At 41.8% G+C, this 19,739-nt stretch overlaps 1 protein-coding gene across 1 annotated transcript in view; it reads left to right on the top strand.

The window, feature by feature from the left end:
- Positions 1–19,380, top strand: part of ZNF367 (zinc finger protein 367) — a 31,179-nt gene extending 11,799 nt beyond the window's left edge. Inside the window, exons 2-5 of the mRNA XM_003912016.5 lie at positions 6,730–6,880; positions 10,402–10,521; positions 12,802–12,940; positions 16,846–19,380. Of these exons, the coding sequence (XP_003912065.2) occupies positions 6,730–6,880; positions 10,402–10,521; positions 12,802–12,940; positions 16,846–17,068 (633 nt within the window). The 3' untranslated portion in view covers positions 17,069–19,380. The remainder of the gene's footprint in view (positions 1–6,729; positions 6,881–10,401; positions 10,522–12,801; positions 12,941–16,845) is intronic.
- The last annotated feature ends 359 nt before the right edge of the window (positions 19,381–19,739 follow it).

Raw genomic sequence — 19,739 nt, 5'->3', positions numbered from 1 at the left:
CTCCCAGTATAGTATAACCTAGTTGGTGCGAAGTAGTATCTCATTGTGATTTCAATTAGCATTTTCCTAAATGATGAATAATTTTGAGTTTTTTTTTTTTGAGACAGTTTTTGCTCAGTTGTCCAGGCTGGAGTGCAGTGGCGCGATCTTGGCTCACTGCAACCTCCGGGGTTCAAGTGATTCTCCCTCCTCAGCTTCCCGAGTAGCTGGGATTACAGGCACTCACCATCATGCCCAACTAATTTTTGTATTTTTAATAGAGACGGGGTTTCACCATGTTGGCAGGCTGGTCTTGAACTCCTGACCTCAGGTGATCTACCCACCTTGGCCTCCCAACGTGCCGGGATTACAGGTGTGAGCCACTGCGCCTGGCTGATTTTGAGCATCTTTTTATGTATTTGCTGGCCATATAACTGCATTTGTTGGCCATATAACTGCTTTGGAGAAATGTCTCTTCAAGTCATTTGCCTATTTTTTAATTGAGTTTTTTGTGTTTTTTGTTGTTGTTGAGTTCTAAGAGGTCTTTTTATATCCTTGATACTAGGCCTTTATCAGATGTATGGTTTGCAAATAAATATCTCCCATTCTGTATGTTGGCCTTTCATTTTCTTCATAATGTCCTTTGATGTACAATAGTTTTACATTTTGATTCAGTCCAGTTTATTTTGTTGCTTAGCTCTTGGTGCCATATCTAAGAATCCATTAAAAAATATAAAGTCATGAAGATTCATCTCTATGTTTTCTTTTAAGAACATTACAATCTTTTTTGTTTTTTTTTTTTTTTTTTTTTTTTTTTTGAGACAGGGTCTCACTCTGTTGCCCAGGCTGGAATGCAGTGGCGTGATCTTGGCCCCCTGCAACCTCTGCCTCCTAAGTAGCTGGGACTCCAGGCACGCGCCACCCTGCTCAGCTGACTTTTTGTGTTTTTGGTAGAGATGAGATTTCACCATGTTGCCCAGGCTGGTCTCGAACTTTGGTGCTGAAACAATCCACCCGCCTCGGCCTCCCGAAGTGCTGGGATTACAGGTGTGGGCTCCCGTGTCCAGCTAAGAGCTCTCGAGTTCCAGTTCTTCCGTTTAGCTCTGTGGTACATTTTGGGTTAGTTTTTGTATATAGTGTAAGGTCAGGGTCTAACTTTATCCTTTGGTAGATGGAAATCCAGTCACCCCAGAGCCATTTGGTAAAGAGGCTGTTCTTTCTCCGTGAATGTTCTTGGGTCCTTTGTTGAAAATCAATTGGCCTTTCATGTATAGGCTGGTTTCTGTACTCTAAATTTTATTTCATTGGTCTGTATGTCTTTCCTTATGCCATTACCACACTGTCTTAATTGCCAGTGCTTAGTACGTTTTGAAATTGGGAAGTATGAGTCCTCCTGTTTTGATCTCTTTTTCAAGATTGTTTTAGCTATTTGGAGCCTCTTATTAAAATTCCATATGAACTTGAGGATAGCCTTTTCCATTTCTGCAAAAAAACAAAAAACAAACACAAAAAAACCCCTGGAATTTTAATAGAGATTGCATTGTGGCTGTAAGATTGCTTTGGATAGCATTGCTGTGTTATCAATTTTAAGTCATCTAATTCCTGAATTGTATCCTAGTAAGTTTGGTATGTTGTGTTTTTGGTATTATTTGTGTCAAGGTATTTTCTTTTATCCCTCGTGATTTCTTCTTTGACCCATTGGCTATTTAAGAGTGTGTTGGGCCGGGCGCGGTGGCTCAAGCCTGTAATCCCAGCACTTTGGGAGGCCGAGACGGGCGGATCACGAGGTCAGGAGATCGAGACCATCCTGGCTAACACGGTGAAACCCCGTCTCTACTAAAAAATACAAAAAACTAGCCGGGCAAGGTGGCGGGCGCCTGTAGTCCCAGCTACTCGGGAGGCTGAGGCAGGAGAATGGCGGGAACCCGGGAGGCGGAGCTTGCAGTGAGCTGAGATCAGGCCACAGCACTCCAGCCTGGGCGACAGAGCAAGACTCCGTCTCAAAAAAAAAAGAGTGTGTTGGGCTGGGCATGGGGGCTCACGCCTGTAATCCTAGCACTCTGGGAGGTCAAGGTGGGTGGATCACGAGGTCAGGAGTTCGAGACCAGCCTGGCCAACATGGTGAAACCCTGTCTCTACTAAAAATACAAAAATTATCTGGGTGTGGTGGCGCACACCTGTAGTCCCAGCTGCTCAGGAGGCTGAGGCAGGAGACTCACTGGAACCCGGGAGGTGGAGGTTGCAATGAGCCGAGATTGTGCCACTGCACTCCAGCCTGGGCAACAGAGCAAGACTCTGTCTCAAAAAAAAAAAAAAAAAGTGCTGTTTAATTTCTATATATTTGTTCCTGTTTTCCTTCTGTGAAGTTTCATTCCATGTGGTCAGAGAAGATACTTGGAATGCTTTCAGTCTTTTAAAATTTATTGAGACTTTTTTGTGGTCTAACATATGGTCTATGTTGGAGAATATCTTTGTGGATCTTCTGCCTAGTTGTCGTATTTATTATTGAAAGTAGGGTATTATCTGGTCACAGGGGCTCACGCCTGTAACCCCAGCAATCTGGGAGGCCGAGGTGGGCGGATCACGTGAGGCCAGGAGTTCAAGACCAGCCTGGCCAACATGGTGAAACCCTGTCTCTACTAAAAATACAAAAAAAAATCCCACCAAAAATTAGCCACGCGTGGTGGCGGGCACTTGTAATCCCAGCTACTCGGGGGGCTGAGGCAGGAGAAAGGAGAATTGCTTGAACCCGGGAGGTGGAGGTTGCAGTGAGCTGAGACTGCACCTCTGCACTCCAGCCTGGGCAACAAGAGTGAGACCCTGTCTCAAAAAAAAAAAAAGAAAGAAAGAAAGAAAGAAATAAAGGAAGTAGGGTATCTAAGACTAGCTGTTTTTGAACTATTTCTCCTTTTAATTCTGTCACCTTTTGCAGGGGGCTCTGTTCTTAGGTGTATATGTATTTCTAAATGTTATATGTTTTTCTGGCCTTTCACTGTTCTTTCTGTCTTTTTTTCTTTCTTCCTTTTTTTTTTTTTTTTTTTTTTTTTGGAGATGGAGTCTAGGCTCTCTCACCAGGCTGGAGTGCAGTGGCATAATCTCGGCTCACTGCAACCTCCACCTCCTGGGTTCAAGCGATTCTCCTGCCTCAGCCTTCTGAGCAGCTGGGACTATAGGTGCGCGCCACCACCCCCAGCTAATTTTTGTATTTTTAGTAGAGTCGGGGTTTCACCATGTTGGCCAGAATGGTCTTGATCTCTTGACTGCATGACCTGCACACCTCAGCCTCCCAAAGTGCTGGAATTACAGGGTGAGCCACCACGCCCGTCCTTTTTTTTTTTTTTTTTTTTTTTTTAAAGAGATAGGGTCTTGCTCTGTTGCCTAGGCTGGAGTGCAGTGGTGTGATCATAGCTCACTATATTCTTGACCTCCTGGGCTCAAGTGATCCTCCTGCCTCAGCCTCCTGAGTAGCTGGGACTATAGGCACACACCACTGCACCTTGCTAACTTAAATTTTTTTTTTGTTTTGTGTTTTTTTGAGACTGCGTTTCACACTGTCTCCCAGGCTGGAGTGCAGGGGTGCAATCTTGGCTCACTGCAACCTCCACATCCCAGGTTCAAACGATTCTCCTGCCTTAGCCTCCTGAATAGCTGGGATTACAGGCATGCGCCACCACACCTGGCTAATTTTTGTATTTTTAGTAGAGGCAGAGTTTCGCCATGTTGGTCAGGCTGGTCTCGAGCTCCTGACATCGTTATCTGCCCACCTTGGCCTCCCAGTCAGCTGTTAATCTTATCAAGTACCCCTTTTACATGATGAACCACTTTCTTTTCCTTTTGAGACCCGGTCTTGTTTTGTCCCCAGACTGAAGTCAGTGGCGTGATCATGGCTCACTGCAGCCTTGACCTCCCAGGCTCAGCTGATCCTCCTTCCTCAGCCTCCTGAGTAGCTGGGACCACAGGTGTGTACCACCACACTCGGATAATTTTTAAATTATTTGTAGAGATGAGGTCTCCTTGTGTTTCCCAGGCTGGTCTCAAACTCCTGGATTTGAGTGACCCTCCTGCCTTGGCCTCCCAAAGTGTTGGGGTTGCAGGCTTGAGCCACAGTGCTTATCCAACTCACTGCTTTCTTGCAGCTTTAAGATTCTTTTTGCCATTTGACAGTTTGATTACAACATGTCTTGGTGTGGATCTCTTTATTTTTCTTGAAGCTTATTGAGCTTCTTGGGTGTTTACATTTGTGTCTTCTCAAATTTGGGAAGTTTTCCATCATTATTTCTTCAAATATTCTTCCCTTTTCTCTCTTGCCTCTACGACTCCAGTTATATGTATGTTGGTGTGCTTGATGGTTCCATAGGCATCTTAGACTCTGTTGATTGCCCTTCATTCTTTTTTCTTTCTATTCTTCAGACTGGATAAATTCAACTGACCTATCTTCAAGTTGGCTGATTGTTCTGTCAGTTCAAATCTGCCATTGAAATTCTCTAGTGAAGTTTTTTTTTGTTTTGTTTTAGTTATTGTACTTTTCAGCTCCAGAATATCTATTTGATTCTTTTTTATACTTTCTGTCTCTTTGTTGGTTTTCTGTTTGTTGAGACCTTGTTCTCCTGGTTTCTTGTCATTCTTTTTCCTTTTTCTTTTCTTTTTCTTTTTCTTTTTTTTTTTGAGACAGGGTCTCGCTCTATTGCCCAGGCCGGAGAGCAGTACTGTAATCATGGGTCACTGCAGCCTTGACCTTGCAGGCTCAAGTAATTCTCCCACCTCAGCCTCCCAAGTAGCCTGGGAGAAGTGCCACCATGCCTGGCTAATTTATTTTTATTTCTTGTAGAGAGGGGGTCTCGCTATGTTACCCAGGCTTCTTGTTATTCTTTGTCCATCGTTTCCATTAGCTCATTGAACATATTTAAGACAGTTGATCTAAAATCTTTGTCTAGTAAATCCAATGTCTATTCTTCTTCTCAGTCTCTTTGTTAATTTCTCCTGTGTATGTACCATACTGCTTTTATTTCTTTCCATGTTTTGTAACATTTCGTTGAAAACCGGATGTTTTGAATATTATCATGTGGTGACTCCGGAAATCAGACCCTTCCTTCTGAGTTTTTGTTGTTTGCTGTGAGTTGTAGTTGTTTAGTGACTATTCTAAACTCTTTCTAAATTCTGTGTTCTTTGTTGTGTTTGTTCTCTAAAGTCTCTTTCTTAGCCTGGTTCAGCTGATGCTTTTTTGTTTGTTTGCTTTTTGTTTTTGTGAGATGGAGTCTCGCTCTGTCATCTAGGCCGGGGTGCAGTGGCGTGATCTCAGCTCACTGCAACCTCCGCCTCTCGGGTTCAAGCAGTTCTCCTGTGTCAGCCTCCTGAGTAGCTGGGACTACAGGCGTGTGCCACCACACCCAGCTAATTTTTGTATTTTTAGTAGAGGCGGGGTTTCACCATGTTAGCCAGGCTGCTCTTGAACTCTTGACCTCAGGTGATCCACCGGCCTCAGCCTCCCAAAGTGCTGGGATTGCAGGTGTAAGCCACCACGCCTGGTGCTTTGTTTTTTGTTTTTTAGAGATGGGGTCTCACTCGGTTGCTCAGGCTATAGTGCAGGGGTATCAAAACTCACTGTAGCCTTGAACTCCTTTGCTCAAGTGATCCTCCCACCTGAGTCACTGGGATTACAGGCTGAGCCACCACTAGTATTTTGCCAGACTTTTTTGAATACCTAGAGCCTCCCTCCACCATCCCCCAAAAAAGAGTAGAAAGAAAGGAGGACAACCACCTTCTTCCAGTCTATGCAGAATGGCTGTGTTGGGGGCACTATCATTGCTTAGCCCTGCTGTTTACAACTCTAGCCTCATTTCCTGCTTGTGCTGAGCCTACAGTTCAGCTAGAGGGTCTTTTCAGATCTTTTCTGAGCATGCTTCCTGCCCTGGGCATATATGCGTGACTTTCTAAATTCCTAACCTTAGTGTAAGTGGACATTGTTGAATGCCCTAATTTCTAAAAGAAACTTCCTCCCAGCTTTTCCTCTCAGGCTGTTGGTGTGTCTGTTTGCCTCAGCTGAAATCTTTTGCCCAAGGTGGCTGCAGATTGTTATTTGCCTTACAAGGTTTTTGAGCAATACCCTCTGAGGAGACACCTCTCTGACCTGTTCCACGTTAGGGAAAACAAAGACTGACACCTTGTGTCAGTCCTTCAGGTAACCTGCAAGCTCAAAACAGGCAAGCGCAATTCTTTCAGAATTTCACCCTCTGGAAGCAGGGACTGAGGGAGTAGGTTCCCAGACTGGGAGTGCAGGCTGCTGTCTTCAAGACTGCCACTGGGGAAGGGAAAGAGAGAGGGCAGGTCAACATGCTGCAAAGCTTTTCCACTGTTTCAACTTGCTTTCTTATTGATTCAATTTGCTGAGTTGCTATAAATGTATTTTCTGGTTTGTGACAAAGCCGATTCTGACAGTTTTTGCTTCATTTTTCAGTCATCTGTGAAGGGATGGGCCGTTGGAGTTACCTGCTTCCCCATTTTTACTGATGTCCCTTAAGAAAGACTTTTGCTTTGTTTTTAGAGACAAAACGAAAATGTTTTGTGCTATGTTGCTTTGAACCCTGGCCTCAAGCGATCCTCCTACCTCAGCCTCCTAAATAGCTGGGACTATTAAGTGTGTGCTTCTGCGCCCAGCTCCCAAGAAAGATTTTTAAAAGTTATATTATGATATGTTGCTTTAATAAGTAGAGTTAAAGAAATTGTATTAATGTTTATAAAAATTATCAACAGGATGGAATCCGACGTGGTAGGCCCAGAGCAGATACTGTCCGTGATTTAATAAATGAAGGAGAGCATTCATCCAGCAGAATCCGTTGTAACATCTGTAATAGGGTGTTTCCACGGGAGAAATCGCTCCAGGCTCACAAAAGGACTCATACAGGTAAGTTGAGCAAATTTTATAGAGACTGTCAGAAGTAACACTTTCTTTTTTTTTTTTTTGAGACAGAGTCTCGCTCTGTCTCCCAAGCTGGAGTGCAGTGGCGCCATCTTGGCTCACTGCAAGCTCTGCCTCCTGGGTTCAAGTGATTCTCCCGCCTCAGCCTCCTGAGTGAGTAGCTGGGATTACAGGTACGCACCACCATGCCTGGCTAATTTTTGTATTTTTACTAGAGACAGGATTTCACCATGTTGGTCAAGCTGGTCTCGAACTCCTCACCTTGTGATCTGCCTGCCTCAGCCTCCCAAAGTGCTGGGTGTGAACCACCGCGCCCGGCCAGAAGTAACACTTAACTGAAAGCTCATTTGATACTGAGTAATAAATTACCTTTTTAGTTGCCTTATATTTTCTTACATTAACACTATTAGTTGTGAAGTTTTTTAAAAAGGCAGTATAGTCAGTTTCTTTTTGGTGGAGAATAGTGGTTTTATGAATACTGGTTACATGTGATTTCTAAAGTTATCATGGTAATTAACCTAGATGTCATAGTCATGTTATTGGCAAATTTAGTTTTACCCCCTACCTGCCTGAATTTTACTTGATATACTTTTATCTATATAATTGTTAAAATTCATCTGTATGCCAAAAACTGTAATTGTCACGTTTTTAATATAATTTTTAGAGTCCTCAGTGTGCTATCAGTACATCCGACCTAAGCATTAAATCTGTGGTGAACTATGGTAGGCAGCTATCCCAAGATTATGGTATATCTGTATTTGCATATGGAAACTATATTTGCATTTAAATATTATTTAGAGGGCCAAAAAAAAAAAAAGTACAGAGGTCCCTTGTTCTCGCTATAAAGTTGGCCCCAAAGGAAGGAATCTTATAGTTCATCTAATAGTTTGCAGGTGAGGAAACTGAGGTGCCAAAAATCCAACTACTGCTGGCTTACAATCAGTCTCTCATACCTCTAAGGCTAGAGCCACACTGCCCCGAACAGCAGCTACTGTGACTCCTGAGCACTTGAAATGTGTGTAGTCTAAATTGAGATGGGCAGTAAATATAACATACACTTAATATGAAAAAAAGAGTGAATAATTTTTACTGTTGAATATGTATTGAAATGACACTTTTCGATAAATTGGATTAAATAAAATATATTATTAAAATTAATTTTACAGCCAGGTGGGTGGCTTATGCCTGTAATCCCAGCACTTTGGGAGGCCGAGGCGGGCAGATCACCTGAGGTCAGGCGTTCAAGACCAGCCTTGCCAACATGAAGAAACCTCATCTCTACTAAAAATACAAAATTAGCCGGGCGTGGTGGCAAATGCCTGTAATCCCAGCTACTCAGGAAGCTGAGGCAGCAGAATCGCTTGAACCCGGAAGGCGGAGGTTGCGGTGAGCCGAGATCGTGCCATTGCACTCCAGCCTGGATAACAAGAGCGAAACTCAATCTCAAAAAAAAAAAAAATTAATTTCACCTCTTTCTGTTTTACTTTTTCTAGTGTACCTTCGAGAAGTGGTTCACACTGTCTTTCACTGGGCAGTACTGGTTTAGAACTTAAGCTCGTAACCCTCAGTCCCCTATTTTTTTCCACCATGTTTACGGTGCTCACCTGTTTATCACTTTTTTTTAACTTGCGGTTTTTGAAAATATACATTTAAATGATACGATAGAAAAGAGGTTCTTTTAAGTTAAATCCCTGGAAAGGGGTAATGTTTGAATTTTGAATCATTGTAAACTAAGGTGTCTAGAAGTTTTGACTTTAGATACCATTAGTAAAATGATTACTTAATGAAACATTCTAATTTTGAGAATTTTTATGTATTTTTTTCAATCTGAATATTCTAAAATATCCCCCAGATAACTGGTTTGCAGGCCGTAGAGTTGCCAGTGGGGGTAAGATTCAACACTATGTGGGAGAATGAAGAAAGGGCTGACTGCCGTCCTGATCACCACTACCTCACTGTGTCACCCGATACCCCAGGCATCAGCCTAGACATCTGTACATCAGGGAACTGAAAGGAGGATCCCTAAGGGGTAGTTGAGCCCTATTAGTATATTTTGTAAAAAGCTTTTCCGTTACTATTTTAAACAATCTCCCTATATCTGTGTTTTATTTTAACTTGTATTCAACTATCACAACCACTTAGTATGTCTTTAAGTAATGAGAAATTTAGGGAGAACTTGTTATTGTTCTTTGAGTTATATTGGAAAATGCAAACCAATGTATAATTGTTGATTAAATAATGTTTTTTTCAATAAATAATGTTTAATTATCATTGAACAAATTTTTCAGCACTTGAGCCTAGCACTGTGTTGTGTATAGGAATTTAAGTGAAGTATAAGGTGCTAGGAATCTTTGCAGGAGACTGCCATGACACATAAACAACACAGGACCCCAAGTTAATGAAGGTATACAAAGTTCAATTATTTGGAGGTAGATAGGAAGAATTCAGTTATTTGGGGAGATAGGAAGAATCTTATTGAGAGCCTACAGGATTGGGAAGATTTGAATGGGCAGAGAAACTTGGATTTTCAAGGATGAGAACAAGATGAGGAACTGCCTCCTGGCTGGAATGATTCTCCAGGAGGGAAGTAAGGATCAACTCTGCCCCTTAACCCCAGTAGCTAATGACATTGCTGAGATTGCCTAGAGCGCCGATCTTAGAGGACCATTTAAAAGTCAGCAGATAATTTTTATTTGTTCAAGGTGTGTAATAGGATTTGTGGGCCGGGCGCGGTGGCTCAAGCCTGTAATCCCAGCACTTTGGGAGGCCGAGGCGGGTGGATCACGAGGTCAGGAGATCGAGACTATCCTGGCTAACATGGTGAAACCCCGTCTCTACTAAAAATACAAAAAACTAGCCGGGCGTGGTGGCGGCGCCTGTAGTCCCAGGTACTTGGGAGGCTGAGGCAGGAGAATGGCGTGAACCCGGGAGGCGGAGCTTGCAGTGAGCCGAGATCACGCCACTGCACTCCAGCCTGGGAGACACAGCGAGACTCCATCTCAAAAAAAAAAAAAAAAAAAAAAAGGATTTGTGGGTGGTTCAGGGGCTACTTGGTATGACAAAAGCAGACTTCTATGCCAGCTACTCTGGGAGTGCTGTGCAGGGGGAGAAACGAGAGGCCGGCCAGGAGGCTGTCGGAGGGTTCATCCTAGCGGGAGGGCTGCCCGTCTGACCAGGGGAAGCTGAATGGGAAGGCAGGAGTGGGTGGAAGACATAGTGAAGAACCAGCAAGATCTAGTGATTTGGAGTATGAGGGAGAAAAAGTGTGGGATAAACTCAAGATGATAACCTCAAGGCCTAAAGAATAGATTGTGTTCCCCAGCAGATAAGGCGCTTGATGCCACCCAAGTGCTGCCATTAGCATTTCCACCTGCAGCTCCACAGGGACCGTGACATGTTTTATTGTGATTGGGAGTCAAGACCTATATAAAGGCTGATTCTCTCCCATCCCCCTGCTCTTCTGGCCTTATTATCTCAGATACCGTATCTAACATCTGTCTCCTTAGGTGAGAGGCCCTATCTGTGTGACTATCCAGACTGTGGAAAAGCCTTTGTTCAAAGTGGACAGCTCAAGACACATCAGCGTCTCCACACCGGAGAGAAGCCTTTCGTCTGTTCAGAAAATGGTATGGTGTTCGAAGTTAAGTTTATGGAGTAACTAGTTGTGACGTAACAGTCAAAATATCTTTTCCTTGAATTTTTTTGAGGGGAAAGATTTTTTAATATAAATTTTATAAAACTTTATAAGGGCTCTTCTTTGATAATTGCGATACATGCTGAATTTCTCAGAAATGATTGATTTTAAAAATGTGTTGGTTTTGATTTTTGTGAGTACATAGTAGGTATACATATTTATGGGGTATATGGGATACTTGATACAGACACGCAGTGCTGAATACTGACATGGTAAATGGGCTATCCACCCCCTCAAGCATGGGTCCTTTGTGTTACAAATCATCCCGTTATACTCTTAAGTTATTTTAGAATGTACAGTTAAATTATTGACTATAGTCACCTTGTGCTATAAAATACTAGGTCTTATCCATTCTTTCTATTTTTGGTACCTATTAACCATCTCTACCTTCCCTTCATCCCGCAGCTCCCCTTCCCAGCCTCTGGTAACCATTGTTCTGCTCTCTATCTCCATGAGTTCAATTGTTTTGATATTTAGATCCTACAAATAAGCGAGAACAAGTGATGTTTGTCTTTCTGTGCCTGGCTTAAGAAATGATTGATTTTAAAATACAGTAATCCTTTTTGATGAAACCTTAAAGGGCAATTAAACATACTATATCCAGTTGTAGGCAGTAGATAAATCTGTAAAAGTGAATACAGCCTTTGGAGCAACATTTTAAACTTTTTAATTATTAAACTGAAGTAAGCATATTATCCTAAGTGATTTTCTTAATCTTTTATCAGTTTCTAAAGCTGCACATTTGTTTGCAGTTACAGTATATTTGAAGTTCAGTGCAGTCTGTCCTGTTGCTCTGTAATTTTCTTGATTATTACACGTGTCGCAAAGGTCTGCAAACTTTTCATCTAGCAAGTTTGCTTAAGCCTATACACAATGGTTTCCTCTATGTTGAATAATGAATATTTATTTATTTTTTGAGGCAGAGTTTTGCTCTTGTTGCCCAGGCTGGAGTGCAATGGCGCCATCTCAGCTCACTGCAACCTCCACCTCCCGGGTTCAAGTGATTTTCCTGCCTCAGCCTCCCGAGTAGCTGAGATTAGAGGCGTGCGCCACCACACCCAGTTAATTTTGTAGTTTTAGCAGAGAGAGGGTTTCTCCATGCTGGTCAGGCTGGTCTTGAACTCCCGACCGCAGGTGATCTGCCTGCCTTGGCCTCCCAAAGTGCTGGGATTACAGGCATGAGCCACTGCGCCCGGCATTTATTTATTTATTTATTTATTTATTTATTTATTTTTATTGTTTTGAGACGGACTCTCACTTTTCGCCCAGGCTAGAGTGCAGTGGCACGATCTCAGCTCACTGCAACCTCTGCTTCCCAAGTTCAATTCTCCTGCCTCAGCCTCTGGAGTAGCTGGGATTACAGGCGTGTGCCACCATGTCCGGCTAATTTTTGTATTTTTAGTAGAGATGGGGGACCATGTTGGCCAGGCTGGTTTTGAACTGCTGACCTCAGGTGATCCACCCGCCTTGGCCTCCCAAAATGCTGGGATTACAGGCATGAGCCACTGTACCTGGCCTGAATATTTGTTTTTTAAATGTTCTTGTTACCAACAAAGCTGACAGGAATGTTTTCACACTTGTAGCTTTGTTCATCTTTTGGGATGCTTCGTTATGATAGATTCCACAAATGGAATTCCCAGGTCCGAGGTTTTGAACTCCACCCCACCCCCGCGACGGAGTCTTGCTCTGTCACCCAGGCTGGAATGCAGTGGTTGATCTCCGCTCACTGCAGCCTCCACCTCCCAGGTTGAAGCCATTCTCCTGCCTCAGGCTCCTGAGTAGCTGGGACTACAGGCAGAGGCCACCACGCCCGGCTAATTTTTGTATTTTTAGTAGAGATGGCGTTTTGCCATGTTGGCCAGGCTGGTCTCTTAACTCCCGACCTCGTGATCCGCCTGCCTCGGCCTGCTAAAGTGCTGGGATTACAGGCTTGAGCTGCTACGCCCCCCCATTTTCAACATTTTGAACTCATGCTGATAAATCACTTTCCAATGGTGTTGGACACACATGGCCATGACTGAAATGTGCCTGTCTTCCCGTCCCCGCTCTAGCATGAGACTGCGCTGGTTTGATTGTTTTCTCCTGCAAATTATAAATCCTAAATTTCACTGTATTAATTTACTTTTCTGGATACCAGTGAAACTGAATGTTTTCCACATGTTTGTGTGCTGGATGTCCAGATCCTGACAGGTGTTAACCTTGTGTTTTGAAGGCTGCCTGAGCAGATTCACCCATGCAAACCGCCACTGTCCGAAGCACCCCTACGCCAGGCTGAAGAGAGAGGAGCCCACGGACACACTCAGCAAACATCAGGCTGCCGACAACAAGGCCGCGGCCGAGTGGCTGGCGAGGTCAGGAATGCTGCCTTTAGTCCACCGTGAAGAAGCGCAGCGCGGGCTTGGGCTATGTTAGGGACTTGGACACTCCTCTCATTTTAAATAAGCTGCATTTATACACACTTTATAACATAATTAGAAATGACCCCTGATTTTCTATAAAATTGTTATGAATGGTATTAGGATCTTAGGATCTGTGTGTGATAGAAAATTACAATATAATTGGAGTGCCCAGACCACAGTTTATTTTAAAAGGAAGAGTTTTCCCATTTTGAAAGAATGTTTTATGTGTATTGTATTTCATTTGTCATGAATGCAACCCCTCTTCATTTTCTTTATATTAGCGTTAGCTATGTGCCAATTAAAATAGGGATAGACTGCCAAGGAGGGTGGATCACCTGAGGTCAGGAGTTTGAGAACAGTCTGGCTAACTTAGTGAAACCCCATCTTTACTAAAAATACAAAAATTACCTGGGCAGTAGTGGTGCGCGCCTGTAATCCCAGCTACTCAGGAGACTGAGGCAGGAGAATCGCTTGAGCCTGGGAGGCGGAGATTGCAGTGAGCCGAAATGGCCCCACTGCACTCCTGTACTCCAGCCTGGGTGACAGAGTGAGACCCTGTCTCAAAAAACAAAAAAAACGAAAACAAAAACAAAAAACCAGGAATAGATGTTAGTGGTTCTTCTTAGGTGAAGTTCCAAAAACACCAATTTAATTTTTTCCAGTGGCAACAAGGGGGCCAGTATAAAAGAATTTCTCTAAGGATATTTTGGTTGAAGGACCTGTCTGCTGTACACAAGCCAGCAGCAGCTGCTCAGGCCTCTTCCAAGCCTTCACTGGCTGCTTAGGGTAAAGTCCAGGATTCCTAGCTGTGCTGCCGCAGCCCTGCCTCCCTCTGATAAGGCAACTGTCCCCTGCCATGCTGGGCTGCGGGTTTCTCAACACAGGTGCCTTTGTGTCAGGGCCTGTGTGCACCCTGCTTCCTCTGCCTGCAGCACTTGCTCCCCACTTGGCTTAGCCTCTTGCTCACCTTCATCTCTTACTCAGGAAGGCCTCCCTGACCCGCTCAGCAACAAACGGGCTGAGACCCACTTAACAGATGCTTTCATTTTCCTTTTCAAACATCCATCACACATTTATATGTTTGTTATATACCTTCCCTGCCAGACGGAAAGCTTCCCGGGGCAGGGATATTTATATTTGTCTTGTTTATTACGGTAAGCCTAGGGCCTAGCATAGCTTCTGGGCCTTGATAAATATTTGAAGGAATAAACTCTGTTTTGTTTGGATAAAAATACATGAGAATTAGATAATGGAATCTGGAAATACTACTTGATTATTCAAGTCCAGGGAAATTTGTTAGCACTGTCATAGAAATTGTCTGTTTAGATGGGCTGTTCTAGGGGCATCTTAAACTAAATATCTCCATCACTTCCTCCCCTCCTCTTTCTCCTGGTTGGCTCCTACTGCCCCATTAGTTCTAATTGTGCCCCAGCCAGAAGCTTACTGATCATCCTTGTCTTTTTTTTTTTTTTTTTTTTTCCTGAGACAGAGTCTTACTCTGTTGTCAAGGCTGAACTGTAGTAGCAGGATTGAGCCTTGACCTCCTAGGCTCAAGTGATCTCACTTCAGCCCCCTGAGTAGCTGGGACCACAGGTGTGTGCCATTACACCCAGCTAATTTTTAAGTTTTTTGTAGAGACAGGGTCTTGCCATGTTGCCCACGCTGGTCTCAAACTCCTGGCCTCAAGTGATTCAGCTGCCTTGACCTCCCAAAGTGTTGGGATTACAGGCATGAGCCACCGCACCTCGCCTCCTTGTCTTTCTCCTGTCTACTCAGTGATCAAGTTATGACATCTACCTCCTTACTAACTCAAATTCAGCCATTTGAATGCTCTCAATCCATTTTCCATGCTGCTGCCAGAGGGATCTTTCTAAAATGTCAGTATGATCCTCAGTCTAAAGCCTAAACCCTTTATTATGGAATTCAAAGTCCTTCATTACCTGGTTCCTCCTGACTTGCTGAACTTATCTTTTGCATTCTCCTTTTCTAGTCATCCTTCAAGTCATGCTAAACAATTTGCACTTCTTTTTTTAGACCTCTGTGGGCATTGCCAAAACTTTTCCACTTTGAGTAGTCTGGATTTCCTGAAATTTGGTAGTTGTATTATTATTTTTTGTATGTCATTTTAAAAACAGCTTTGTTGGGGCTGGGTGTGGTGGCTTACGCCTGTATTCCCAGCACTTTGGCTGAGGTGGGTGGATCACCTGAGGTCAGGAATTCAAGATCAGCCTGGCTAAATGGCAAGACCCTATCTCTACTAAAAATACAGGCCAGGCATGGTGGCTCATGCCTGTAATCCCAGCCCTTGTAAAACTCACCTGAGGTCGGGAGTTTGAGACCAGCCTGGCCAACATGGTAAAACCCTGTCATTGCACTCTAGCCTGGGCAAGAAGAGTGAAACTCTGTCTCAAAAAAAAAAAAAAAAAAAAAAAATTAGCCAGGCATGGTGGTGGGCGCCTGTAATTCCAGCTACTCAGGAGGCTAAGGCACAAGAATAGCTTGAACCCAGAAGGCAGAGATTGCAGTGAGCCGAGATTGTTCCACTGCCCTCCAGCCTGGGTGACAAAAGTCAGACTCTGTCTCAAAAAATAAAATAAAAGTAAATAAATAAAAACAGCTTTGTTGGTATATAAGTAACATATGAGAAATTATGATACATTTAAAGTGTATAATTTGATACATTTTGACATGTATATACTGTGAAACCATCTCCACAATCAAGATGGTGAACATATCCATCATTTCCAAGTTTCCTCGTGTCCCTCTGTGAACTGAACCACACATTCCTCCCTGTCCCCCTTACCCCCATACAACACTGATCTGCTGTCACTATAAAATAGTACTTTTATACAAATGTTTGTTTATTCACTCGTTGATGGGCATTTGGGTTATTTTTAGCTATTACATATAAAGCTACTACAAACATTAATATACAAGGCTTTGTATGGACAGTTTTGTATGATCTGTTACTATCATTTAAATATGCATTTCTTTTTCTTTTTTTTTTTTTTTGAGACGGAGTCTCGCTCTGTCACCCTCGATGGAGTGCAGCAGCCCAACTTCGGCTTGCTGCAACCTCCGCCTCCCGGGTTCAAGTGATTCTCCTGCCTCAGCCTCTGGAGTATCTGGGATTACAGTTGCCTGCCACCACGCCCGGCTAATTTTTTTTGTATTTTTAGTAGAGAGGGGGTTTCGCCATGTTAGCCAGGCTGGTTTTGAACTCTTGATCTCAAGTGATCTGCCCACCTCAGCCTCCCAATGTGCTAAGATGACAGGCGTGAGCCACTGCGCCAGGCCTAAATATGCATTTCTTTAGTTACCAAAGAGTTGAGCATTTGCATTTTCTCTTGTAAATCATCAGCTGGCCATGTAATATAATAAGGGCAGTGTTTTTAAGTTTTCGAATAAACACTGTGTCACAGATGTTAATCACTTTGTCATAGTTTGTGGGTTGAATATTTTACAGCGTTAACGCTGTCAGAAGTTGCCATCCCTCTGTAGATAGGATAAATAAGTTTCTAAAGACTTTTTTCCTACTATTTCTGTATTTTACTCTAGTCCGTTTCACACAGGCTTTTTAAGGCAGCGATAGTTTAATGGCAAAAACTATGTGATTTGAGAGTGAGTAAAAGATCTAGAACTGCCAGGTTTATTATGGAAACCCGAGCATGTCTCTTAACCTCGTTGAACTTCAGTTTCTTCCCTCTATAAATAAGAAATGTATGTTAAATCACTTTATAACTTTATAAACTGAACCACATACAAGTAATACTGTGGTTCGGAACTTTTTAAAAGAAAAGTAAACATTTGGAAATTTCATGTCTGCCACGTAACTAATGTGGATGCATTTCACATAGGTATTGGGAAATGAGAGAACAGCGCACCCCCACCTTGAAAGGCAAGCTGGTTCAGAAGGCTGATCAGGAGCAGCAGGACCCTCTGGAATACCTTCAGTCTGATGAGGAGGATGACGAGAAGAGAGGGGCCCAGCGCCGGCTGCAGGAGCAGCGGGAGCGCCTGCACGGAGCCCTCGCGCTCATAGAGCTTGCCAACCTGACTGGGGCACCACTCCGACAGTAGCCTGGACACTGACTCTTCCACTGTACAAAAGTACTGCCCAGCGTACTTAAAAAGTAGATCCTTGGGCATAAGCTAAGCACCTTATTTGCTTATCATAGGCTGCTATTCTGTAGAAATGTATGAAGAATGTTATTGCCCCAGAATATGGGGTGAGAGAGAAATGCACTTTTTTTATATGGAAATGAATTTGTTGTAAAGTTTAAAATATTTTGTAAATATGGATTGCACAGTACAGGGTAGAAAACTACATATTGTGGGAAGCTAGATTTTGCAAGTTTAATGCATTCATTGGAAGCAGTTCTCACAGGAAGCACTTTCTGAATAAGACACTTGTTTGAAAAACGGAATGGTACAAATAGCCAAAGAAAGTTGAAACAGATTATTTATAAGATCATTTTTAACAATATATATTAGTATGTTTAACAATACTGTAAACACTGAAGCAAGCAAGAAAGTATAAAATATGTAAGATAGATAATTTTAATTGCAAAATACTGTGCCCACTAAGGCTAGAGAAATGGGGGGCTGACTATTTTGGAAGATGTTCTAAGTAATGGACTTAGAAGAAAATAGGTATTTGAGGATCTTGGTAAGATGCACAATAGGTCAGAGTTTTTGAAATTGGAGCAAAATCAGTCTTATTCTATCTTTCTGGGGCTTTACAACTCAGTATAATGTTTAAGTTTGAAAAGCACTTGTCATCCCTAGCATGATAACTTGGGAACTTTTGCACATTTCATATTTCTCATTTGCTGAAATTGAGTGATTAATCTTGCAAAGTCTAGGTAACATAGTAATTGGTAATTTTAAAAATACCTATTAAGGGCCCTGTAATGAGATTTGGCACTTGGATTTTTACTAAAGGGACACCTACAGGGTTGTTTTGTAGTGAAATGTTTTAGATCTTTTATTAGCAAACACTACATTTTAATTTTACTGCTTGTTTAGAATTATTAGCAAATGGAAGCCTCCATATTTATATTTTCAGTGCATAAAGCCACCTTCTTGCTTTACTTCAGAGTAACATGCCAGGCTATTTTGTGTTCACTAAATTTAGCTATCAGTTAAACACTGCAGAAAATATTAGCTACTCAAATAAGTAGGCTTCTGAAATAGTTTTAACTGCAAGTGTGTTAACTTGTGTGGTGGTTTTAAGCCATTTTTCCAAATAAAGTTATTAAACACCACTTTATGTACTGAAGCATGAACAGAAAAATCAAGAGCTGAGCAGAACACCTCGTTTATGTAGGCAAAACTTCCATCATTTTGGCTTTTGTTCTAAACAGAACTAAATGACATGCATAGCATGGTAATTTACAGATTGCTTAATTGGAGTAAAACTCAGAGTAATAGAGGGAAATACAGGCTCTTCAGTGCCTTTTTAGCTTTTTTGAGTTGAAGGGGTTCCTACAGATGTAGTTTAAACATTAGAAAGTAGGCTTCTTTATCCAAAAATCCCGATGTGTCATAGTACACAGATAGTTTAAAATATGTAGCCACGGGGAAGGGGAGGCATGTAAATGTCTTGAAGAGGAGAAAAAGTATGAAAGAAGATACGATAGTTACAAATAATGTGTATGACGAGGACATACTTTAAAAATGTAATTCCTCTGTACAGTAAATTGCAAATCTTTAGGGATTTTTTTGTAATAAGAGAATTTATATTTGTAATGGTCTAAGAATTTTGTTTGTAATGTGGTATATAGAATTTTAATTTGGAGCACTTACAAGCTGGTAAGAGAGACTATAGCATCTGAATTATCTTGGTTTATGTTTCAGCATTTCCTCTAGAATGTTTGCTCTCAAATATGTGATTTAATGAACTAAAAACAACACTCATCAGTCTTGGGAAATTTGAACTTTGATCAACTTAACTAAAGAAGGAAGGGTAGTAAGAATTTTTCAAATACAAATATTTGCCAATTCACAGATGATAACATTTAAAGCCTTCAAAAGAAAGGATTTTCCTTGTTTCTCCAGTCAGCTTTTGTCAACTCTAATAGTTTTTTCATAAACATTTTTTATTTGTATAATTGCAACAGTTTAAGAAATTATTACAACTGTTTACCATAGAAACATTTAAAATGTTCTTTTTTGATATAAGCTATATACTTGGGAAAATACATTGGTATCTAAAATTTGAGGTGTGTTAAGACTGCTTTTTGTTTTAAAAAATGTGGTTTACATTCAAATTTTTGAAGTGTTTTATGCTTCATATGGCTGAGTTGTAGTTTGGCAGAGTTAACAGCATAAGAATAAACATGCTGTAATTTTAAAAGATGCTTTGAATAAAAATTTATTTTAATTTAAAATTTAAAGTACGCAGTCATTCTTAAAGCCTTTATAATTTGTTTTCCTATCAAAAATATAATAACCATGATATAAAAAATTTTAAAAGACAGAAACATTACCTACAGCCTTATATTCAGCCATCAGTATTATTTCAGTACATGTTTGCATAGTTGTAAGTACAGTGTGGATTGCTTTTTCTTACTTAAATTATGGCCTTTAAGGTTATGGATATTTAACTTCCTCATCTGGTTCATTACTACAGTGTTAAAAATATACTGCTGTGGATAGGTATTGAACTCTTGCCACCCCATTCCCAGGCCTTAAATTAGGGTAATAAGGAACTGGGATTTCATTTCACTTACATTTAGGATGGGTTGAC

The sequence above is a fragment of the Papio anubis genome, chromosome 13 (assembly GCF_008728515.1).
Source record: "Papio anubis isolate 15944 chromosome 13, Panubis1.0, whole genome shotgun sequence".
NCBI classification, from domain to species: domain Eukaryota; kingdom Metazoa; phylum Chordata; class Mammalia; order Primates; family Cercopithecidae; genus Papio; species Papio anubis.
This window is presented reverse-complemented; position numbering and strand designations above follow the sequence as displayed.